We start from the raw sequence: 10,064 nt of genomic DNA on the forward strand, positions 1-10,064 counted from the left end.
CCAAAAACATGTATAAATTATAGCGCCCTCAATTGGCGAGGCGTGGCTAAACCGAGATCGAGACGAGATCTGTGAGTGCATGGAGTGTGATGAGCTCCCAATTAATTTCATGAACTTTGCAGAAAATTTCAGGCCGCGGCTCATCATCAGGAGAGGTATAAATGACGAATGATTTTGTTTGTATCGCTTGATTGTTATTTATCAAATAAACAAACAACAGAACAGGGAAATAGTGTCCAGAATCCACTTCACTCTACTGTGCACAAAGTCTATGTGTTGCAGCGGAACTAGGAATCAAAGGATTTGTAAATTAAAATTCGGTGCGGCGAAACTAGGAAATTCAATTTCGGTATCGCAATTGTAAACCCGGTGCGGTACTGTCTCGATGACGAACATAACATGGCACGGCCGGTAAAACAAGGATTATTTTCATAACTGTTTATTAATGGAAGGCCCCAAAAATTAACTTAAAGTATTGGGTGTTAAGAAAATCTGGGATGTTCGTACTCCTAGAACTAATTATGAATGGTGCTCCGCTCACAATAGGAGTATTAAACTTCCGTTGTGATAATTAAGTGTAGGCCTATTGTAAATAATTTGTAATAAAATTGTATCAACACATTTCAGGTTGAGTTAGAGTGTGCCGTCCACCAATAATGTCGAAATCACAGAAGAAGAATCAAAAGCGATCCAACAAGAAGCATGGGCCTGAAGGATTTGTGGTAGAGGAAACCATCGGTGCAGGTGCATCAGTGACGAAAAAGCAAGACCCCATACAAGAGCTGAGAGAACAACTGGCACAGGCTAAGGCAGACAAGGTGGGTGCAAATAAAGGCCCTCGCATGTGGTTGAACCACGAGATTTCAGGAAACCAAGTTACAAGATGGCAAGAATCCAATATGGTTCCTACACAAGCGACAAGCGCCCCCTTGCCCCCCCCCCCCCCCTCCCTCACGATGCCCATGATCAACACGATGAATCAAAGCCGTTCTTGGCAATATTGGCAGCGCTTCCCAGGAAAGTTTGGGCATACCACATACGCATGCATTAGCTTGAATTCAGCAAATTTCAAAAAGTTTGTGGAAACAAAAGTTTCAGTCATCTTTTCGATGGCATGAAAAATTGCAGAACACAGATTCAGCTACCACCTCCCCCATAGAGTTGTGTGCATTTATTTGCCACGTTTACCCAAAAGTAAAAATTGTCACCTCTTTGTTATATGCCCATGCCCAATTGGAATATTGGCTTATTCTTAATTCAGTCAAAGTAAGGAAATTATTTGCAAACTGTTCGAAAACAATTAAGAAGTGAATTGTATTGACAAATTTGCGATGACACCAAAGTACCTTAAGAAATACATAAATGTACCTCTCTGTTTTTTGCCTGTGAATCGTGAATGATTGAACTTTTGGATGTGTTTTCTTAGAATCACGACCTAGCCAACAAGTTGAGACAACAGCTCTGGATAGCTCAGGACCTTGCAGCAGGCTACAAGTAAGATTGATTCACTGTGATTGCAGCTTTTGGAACTTTGGCACTCAAACCCTAGAAATTCCAAGTATACATGCACTCAGCCTGGGACCTTTATTGCTCAAAACGATGCAAAAGAAGATCAGACCAATTTTACTCACTCTTTAGCCGGCAAATTTCTCCAAAACTTTCATTGGGCAAAGAAAAGGTCCTCAGTATTTCACCAACCAAGTTTGAAGACTCAATTCAATTTTTAAAGGAGACTTTTCTTCAATATTATTTTCTTGTTTTTTTTTTCCAGCATCTATGAACACTAATCTTTCATAATGTCGGCGTAACAAAATTTGCTATAAAATACTGACCCCTAAATTCATCGGCAAAAGCAGATGTCGTACAAGTGTATATTAGCAATATCGAGTCCACATTTCCAATCCATGTCGTGTATGCACATTTTGATTTTCCTAAGTTGCGGCATTGATTGTACATTGTTTAAAGGTTGGCTTCTATTAAAAAAGTCCGCCTTTTTTGTGAACAGACTAAACCCTCACCAGGCTGGCTACAGCCTGAATCTGAGATAACAGGTGGCGAATTGTGGTGATATGTGACTTTAATTATTATTATTATTAATCATTTCTGGTAATGAAACCAAGGATTCCTCAAAAGCGCCCTAGGCACTGTAGCTCGCAAGCCTGAAGAAACCTGTGGAGAGAAGACAGAGAGAAGAATTTACAGTTATAGAGGTGGGAGGAAAAGCCCAGAAGAATTTTCTGGGGAAAACCCACGGAATCAGGCAGGGACTGAAAACCCAATCCACATATTGGCCCAGGCGGGATTCGAACCCGGGTCACAGCGGTGGAAGGCGAGGAAAGTACTGCTACGCCAACCTGACTCGGCAAGTCTCATTGAGGTATCGTTAACAATACTTGCAGGCCAAATATATCCACCGAAGACGCAGACAGTCAAGAGGCCCTAGCTAAGGCAGTAGAGACATTCTCCTCTCCGTCTAGTACTGCTGCAGCCAGGCTAGCTGCAGCTGGGCCTGCTGCTACGGTGCCATCGACCTCCACTCTCGGAGCCGATGAGAGGAAACTCAAGACGATGCGCAAGAAGCTTGAGCAGATTCAGGGCCTGAAGAAAAAACTGGAGCAGGGAGAGAAGCTGGAAGCCAATCAGGTCAGACTTCAAAATATGCATCTTTTTAGATGCATCTTTGAAAATGACCTTCATTTTATTGTTTCCTTCAAAATGACAGCACGTCAGAAAGAAGAATTTCACAGACAGTTCAGTGCCATTACTATCTTTAAACCAAGTATGCTTTTCAACCAAAAAATTGTCAGCTACTTTTTGGATAGCTCCAAATGAAATTTTCTGCCTTTAAGAAGTGTTAAATGCTGTGGAACATATTATTTATTGCCTCTAAGGTTTTCTGAAATGCAAAGTTTGTATTGTGATTTTTTTCTTTTTCAGTTGGCAAAAATCAAGACAGAGGAATCAGTACTAGAGGAAATTGAGCATCTGCAGACCTTACTAAGCATTCCGGTCAAGAGGTAACAGGAGAGGTTATCGTCATGGCGACTTACTGACATCGCAGTTCTTACCAAATATTTGTGTCGATTGGAATCATACATGTAGATATGTACATTGTACCCAAGGGTGCTATGAAAGTTTCCTGGATTTCCACTAAGAACAATTTTTTTTACCCAAGAAATCCTGTCGTTTGAGATAATACAATTAATAGCCGGTATTTATAGATATGTATTTATGGTGTTTAACTACTACCACAGCATGGGGCAAGTTTGATCAAGGACCATAATTAATTATAGTTAGGCTAATTCTGATCGAACACACTTTCTAGTCGATGCTAGTCGACGTTGGCAGGCTAGTCGACAATGGCATGCAAGTTGACGTTAGTCGCACTACAGTGAGTAATACAAATAGGCAGGGCGATTTGGGGTGCTACAGTGACTTAAGGATTAACAAACAATAACTTGCAGAAGGACATTGGCCGTAATAATACATTTATTCAGCAACTAGCCAGAACCTTTTCCAAAGTATGAAATATTCCATAATTCCTATTTATTTGCTTGATATTTTCCCCTGTAATATACGAGGTTAGTCAAAGAAAGCAAAACCCAAATGTCGGGAGCATTGTTTTAGTGAAATCACATAGGGATGTGTGTGAATTTTGTTTGTTTTGCTGATAGAACGCACACCTTTATTGTGATTCGTGGACGGAACTTTAAAATGGTGGTTGTGTTTAAAATTCCGTAACTTTAAAAGTACATGAGTGATTTGAATGATTCTTGTACTAAAAGAAAGCTGATGAATTGGGCTTTCATATCCTAGATTTAGAAAGTGCTACATGCAGAAATTCACTAAAACAATGCTCCTGGCATTTGGGTTTTGCATTTTTTACTCACCCTGTATGCACGCCTTTGGTCCGCGTGAACAGGAGTACAGTAAAACTACTTTTGTTACATAAATACAGATATTAAACTTCACAATAATGAAACTTTTTGAAAGGCTAAAACTTTGTTCTTGTTATGAGCAAAAGTCAAATTAAAAAAATTGTGAAATTATGACAACAATTATGACGAAAAAGTCTGTTCAATGCATTTAACATTGAAAACTGTTGACAAAAATAATTTTAAAAATGTGACCTCAATTTCCAATAAATTGTATGTATTTTTATTGGCTGAACTTTAGTAACAAGACCTTCACTCAAAATGTGAAATTTCAAAGACTTGCAAGTCCAAATAGTCTTTTGTAAAGAGCACATACATGTTGCAACCAAGCTAAATGAGTGATTTGTCTGGAACTTTCATTTGGAGATTCAGGCCAAAATAGGGCCACGTCATCACATCACATCTCTTGGTGTTCCGACTTCTATAATTTTTGAACTAAAGATGATATCAGCATGCGGTTTTTACATCAGTAATGCTGAGATTGTGCTCATTTTAAAAAAACAAAACAAATTGACCAGGGTTGACAAGTGACTCATTTAGCTTAATTGAATTACATCAATCGCATCACATACAAAATTGGTGTCAATGTTATCTCAGCAGAAAATATGCAAAAATCTGCTAACAACCGGTAAAAAGCTACGTGTATAGTCGAATCCAGGCATGTATTAACTACACTAATGAGGCCCTCTTCAATGGATAAACCTTCGAGCATGATGTTGTACAGAGCAACTTTCCCATGACAGATCATACGGACAATGGCCAACACAACACTTTGGCCATTGAAGGGGGGCTTCGTCATAGAGTTGACAGTGACCACTCGTCAACCCAAACCCCAAAGAATCTAACAGTAACTAATAGGTAATTGGGAAAGATTTCCATATACGAAGTTCACTCAACACCCCGTGTACAAACCCTATGAGATTGGACTGAAAAATTCTAAGTGTTTTCTAAGAAAATGCTTGTATTTTCTCACTGCTCAAATTGACTTTGATGACATGAAATTGCTATCTGGGGGCTTGTTAGTCAATACAGAGGAACATTAGTGAACTTCGTATATGAAAATCTTTCCGGTAATTGCTTTAAAATTCTTCTTTTCCAATAGTAAATAAACCCCTTTGTGACAACCATTTGATTCTAAATGAGACGACTGCAAATTTATCATAAATACACATCCGGGCACGGCTGACTATGGGGTTTAACATAAAGTGCCTTTTTTCACATTTGTAAGTTATCTTTTTTCGCGATTTGCTGGTTATTTTAACGTCCCGTGGAATGCGTATATCGATACCTATTGTCTGACAGTGACCATGAATTTGGTTTTGTAAAGTGACAAGAGATAAACAATCCAGAATGCTTTCAGCCGCGATATCCAATTGGGCTTTTTTTCAGTCTCCTCCTAAAACCAAGTGCCCGTATTGACTGGCTGTCCCACTTGGTTTCCCCTCCTGCTGGCGGCAAGAACCTCCCCCTCCGCCTGCGATGGTCGAGCTTCTCGCCAGGGGGTGGGAAAACATTAAACGTGTCTTGTGTAGCGCGTCCGCTGGTCTTGGTCATCTGTTGTGCCACACAGTGTCTGTGACTGGCGTGATTAACCGCTGTCTGAAGAGATGAATCCGATGTGGAGTACAGTACAAGAAAGAAGTAGAAAGAAGCGGGACAAAAGAAGAAACAATAAGTAATAAAACATTCCATTAAATATGGGTCTTCCAGATGTTCGCCAATACCTATGTTGCCCAATACTGATTATCCCCGAAATCCATAGGATTAGGGTTAGGATTGGGGAACATCGGTATTGAGGTCTACCTGGTGTCCCCAATACCTATAGATGTTCCCAAATACCGACGTTCCCCGAAATCCTTGGGATTAGGGTTAGGGTTAGGATTGGGGAACAGAGATGCACCCCACACATACACATACAGTAATCCAAAAAATAGAAGAAATGATTTATTTACCAGAAAGTGTGCCGACTCCAATTTCTTTTTGGGAGGTAGTCTAGCTGCATTGCCAGCATCTGAACAGACTACCAGCAGACTGGCAACTAGGAGGAAAGTGAACATAACTTTCAAGCAGGGCCGTTGCATCTTGACTGTTGCTTTATCTGCTCGATTCTACAAACGTTGTCTAGATTTGCACAGTAAGAAACCTTTTACAGTGAGCTTCCTGAAATTCAGTCACCAACTGAATGATGAAAACTTCTGCCTTTAGCCTTTCAATATATTTAAACAAAGACAATGGTAATAAAATTAATTGTTCCTGCTATAATCACTGCAGGGTCATCTGAATATTTATTGATTGGCCTCGGGGGGTTCAATCCAGTCTTAATATGAAGCTGATAATAACAACAAAGACTGTACAAGTTATCACTTCGGGTGAATGAAATGCATGGGTTTGGGGCTACCTTGAAAATATAATTTTAGCACGTAATTCTGAGCAAAAATTACTGCATTTATTAATGTTAATCACGATTAATTAATATTAACAAAGTTCATAAAGTACAAATAATACCACACTTCATATGAATGGACTGGCATTTGCATTAGACTCGCATCTGTGAGGATCAAAATTAAGCAAACGCTTAAAATTACTGAAAACCATTTGCTCTTGAGCATGTTGAGTAAATGGCCTAGACAACGTAAGGGTTTACAGGTTTATAAGTCTGCAAAAAATACAATTATCGTAACTGAAACGGAAAACGGCTCGTACATACTCGGTGCGCATTTCTAGCTTGCCATGCGTTGAGCTAGATCATTAAGGGCTGGAGGACAGATAAATTTAGCTGTATGACTTTATGTAAATTTTTTTGTGCGTCCATGACAAGAGACCACAAAAATGGCGCAAAGTGAATAGGATCGTATGCACGGGCTGCCGATCTAGTCAGTCTATTCTATATCTATAGTCCGTCACAAAAATTGACCAAAAGTATGGTGTACTCCACAAAGTGTGGTGCTCACAATTTCGCCAGAAGTTATTGTGCACTCGCACCTTTTTAGTCAAATTTTTACCACAAAAAAACATTCCAATTTCTAAAGGAAGGTTTAAATTGTCATAGAACTTGAGATCACTTATTTGATAATAGTTTGAATATTTGATAATAAGATTTATATAACTAGCCTGATAATTTTAAATTAACTAGCCCAAAAAATAGCATGTACCATGCTGTCGAGTTTCATTGCAAGAATACTGGTATGTACTACTTGAGTCAACAGTCATCTTCAGGTACATGTAAAACATATTTTAATGATTCCATATTTCTCTAAGACTGGGATCCATTCTCCCACTGAATATATAATCAGAGTCCTGCTGTCAGATAACACGTTCATTGTATTACAAAGAAACTGTTTTATACGTTCAAAGTATTGCAAGTGGTTTCTCATTTAAGTTATACTTGCATAAACATCTACAGTATGAGAAGTCTCTACATCTCACCCACAAACTGCTAATTTTTTTTTATAAAGATCAGTATTTAACCTCTAATTGAAAAAAAAAAATCCACCTCGCAATATTTCTTCCAAAGTGTACGTGCATAAAATTAATTTCCATATTGAACCTGATTCTGGCATTATAAACAAGACTTTCATTTGTACGATCGAAATGGCAAGATCGGCATTACATGATTTACCTTTGGTGAAAGTCTGAAAACAAGCCAGAAATACTGATTAAAATACCCTGCAATTAAAACATTTTTATTGTAAGGAAAAGTAACTGATCATGAGTTGTTTACATGCAATTACATTCCTGGTAAACTGACACAACGACAAACAAACAAATTGTTATAACTTTTATAATTTTACGTATCAATAAAATAAAAAAATAATCTCTGAATGCAAAATGTACATGTTCACATGTGACCTCTGCGGATAAACAGTACTTAGTACCCCCATACAGGGTGAGTCAGAAAAAGAGGAACACAAACCCCCAAAATATTATTTCATATTTTAAAAAAATATGCAGCACCAATAATAATAATGACTGCAAAGCCAATATCAAAAGCTCTTTTTTGATAAAAAAATTACTTAAATTGCCAAACCGTTAAAAGCATATCACCAGTTAAACATAATGACCCTAAAACCTCTTTCGTCCAAAAATGTGATTTCAAGAATCATCGTCACAATTGTCTTCAAACATCACCAGCGATAAAACCTCACTTTAAAAGTTAAAAATATTCAACAAAGTCCTTTTGAAGGCCCATCTTTAAACAGAAAATGTGGATTTTATAAATCCTATTGTTTGCCTAAGCAGGGTTGTTAATAAAGATAATGTGTACTACAGTTGTTGACAGCTGTTGAAACAAGTATTCTGTGTCATTTTCTTTGTTGTTCCAAACAGTCAGAACACACAAGAAATTGCTTTTTTTTTTGGACGAAATAGGTTTTAGGGTCATTGCGTTTAAATGGTGATATTGTTTGAACGGATTGATTAATTTCAGTATTTTTTTCATCTAAGAGTAGTTTATGAAATTGGCTTTCCAGTCATTATTACTTTTGGTGCTACAAATATTTCTTTAAATATCAAATACATTTTAGGGGTTTTGGTTTTGCTTTTTTGACTCTTTTTTTTTTGTATAACAGAAAAAAACATTTGTTCAATTTTTAAATTCACTTTTAGTCTGATTCCCAATTATGAAGATCTGTTCTTTCAAAAAAGGGTTGTCATCTCATAGGAAATGGTAACAATTACAACTCTGGTACCCAGACTTCTCCCCATTGTTACAAACCATCAACAGACTTTATCACATTCCTACCACATAGTTTTATGGCAGGCCATATAAGCACAATAGTCTGGAGCTTATTATCAAAATGATCATGTTGAAAGCTAAAAATGGTAATAATCTGTTGACTGTATTCCAGTCATTATTATATTAAACAAAATCCTTGTCTTCGTTGGGTATTGTGTGGCTAGGTTTTGGTTTTTGCCACAGACAAATTGTGGCCATGGCCATTTTAAGACAAAGCATAACAATACAATGTATTAGAAAACCATACAAAGCAAAAAAAAATCTGCAAAAACATTCTTTCCCAGTTGAAAAGACTTCATTTTTCACTTAAAACGAAACTCCAACATGCACATAATGTGAGATAACAAAACAAGCTTTAGTAAATCTACCACTACACGTATACCAATCTAACCTTCACAATTAAATCTTAACATGATGTTTTTACATATTAATACTTTTCATTGTACGTGTATAAATATATGCCGTTAATACAAACATTACTGGTGCAAGTTTTAAGCTGCGGTGATTTATCATTACTTTTCCGTACTAAATGTAAACATTGCTGTGATACTTATTGCTTTGACATGAACACACTTCCACCATTACATTTGCATAGCACAGTCAGATTGTTACAGAGCCAACAACAAATATATACAGATACCATTTTGTACAACCTTGCTAAAAATTATCCCTACCACCTACCTGATACAAATACATTTACATGCGTATTGTCCATTAAAACAGGCTATAAAGATTAATCAATTTAGCTATTTGTCTAATTGACATGTACTATACCCTTACAGAAAATTTAGCTTGTGGCAAGCTAGTCGCAAGCTTGCAGGGAGCTTGCCAAAATCTTATCTAGCTCTCGACAAGCTAAAATAAGTTTGCGACTAATTCTGCAAGCAAAGTACAAGCTCGTTGCAAGCTTGTGTGATAGCCGGCAAGCTTGCTACTTAGGTTCAAGCTTGCCGTAAGCTTGCGGTAAGCTTGCATGATAGCCTGCAAGCTTGCGTAATAGCCTGCAAGCTTGCGTGATAGCCTGCAAGCTTGTGTAATAGCCTGCAAACTTGCTTGATAGCCTGCAAGCTTGCGTGATAGCCTGCAAGCTTGCGTGATAGCCTGCAAGCTTGCGTGATAGCCTGCAAGCTTGCAGCAGGCTTGCCACATGATGGCTTACTTTTATAGCTGCATAGTATCCTACATACATTTTGTACAAGTGCCTAATAAAGCTATAGTCCTGGAATGCACAAATTGCTATTCGATTGATTTAAAATGTCTATCCATTGTCATGATTGGAAGTCTTATCATGCATCTGGTCAACACAATGGGCTGGATTTAGCCCGTTCATTGGCGTTAAAGGGTCATCCTATATGATAGCACTGCCCGGCTCACAAGCGACAGTGAGATACATG

The 10,064-nt window shown here is 37.9% G+C and overlaps 1 protein-coding gene across 2 annotated transcripts; it reads left to right on the plus strand.

Annotated features, from left to right (window-relative positions):
* Positions 1-50: 50 nt before the first annotated feature.
* On the plus strand, positions 51-3,396 carry LOC119723507. Of its 2 annotated transcripts, none has more exons than XM_038194198.1 (5): positions 51-155; positions 628-818; positions 1,427-1,494; positions 2,400-2,643; positions 2,938-3,396. In XM_038194198.1, exons 2-5 carry the CDS (start codon positions 657-659, stop codon positions 3,019-3,021), a joined length of 558 nt encoding a protein of 185 aa, XP_038050126.1. In that variant the 5' UTR covers positions 51-155; positions 628-656; the 3' UTR covers positions 3,022-3,396. The 2 variants fall into 2 exon arrangements, with proteins under 2 accessions (XP_038050126.1, XP_038050127.1); XM_038194199.1 differs by lacking the exon at positions 51-155 and adding an exon at positions 337-411.
* Positions 3,397-10,064: the final 6,668 nt, after the last annotated feature.

The sequence above is a fragment of the Patiria miniata genome, unplaced genomic scaffold, assembly GCF_015706575.1.
Source record: "Patiria miniata isolate m_02_andy unplaced genomic scaffold, ASM1570657v1 HiC_scaffold_17, whole genome shotgun sequence".
Taxonomy (NCBI): Eukaryota; Metazoa; Echinodermata; class Asteroidea; order Valvatida; family Asterinidae; genus Patiria; species Patiria miniata.

What these genes read in the sequence shown, in the direction of transcription:
- LOC119723507 (XM_038194198.1), top strand. Translation starts at nt 657, where the DNA reads ATGTCGAAATCACAGAAGAAGAATCAAAAGCGATCCAACAAGAAGCAT. An exon ending in GACCTTGCAGCAGGCTACAA is followed by an intron (nt 1,495 to 2,399) that starts GTAAGATTGATT and finishes CAATACTTGCAG; the next exon opens with GCCAAATATATCCACCGAAG. An exon ending in AGAAGCTGGAAGCCAATCAG is followed by an intron (nt 2,644 to 2,937) that starts GTCAGACTTCAA and finishes TTTCTTTTTCAG; the next exon opens with TTGGCAAAAATCAAGACAGA.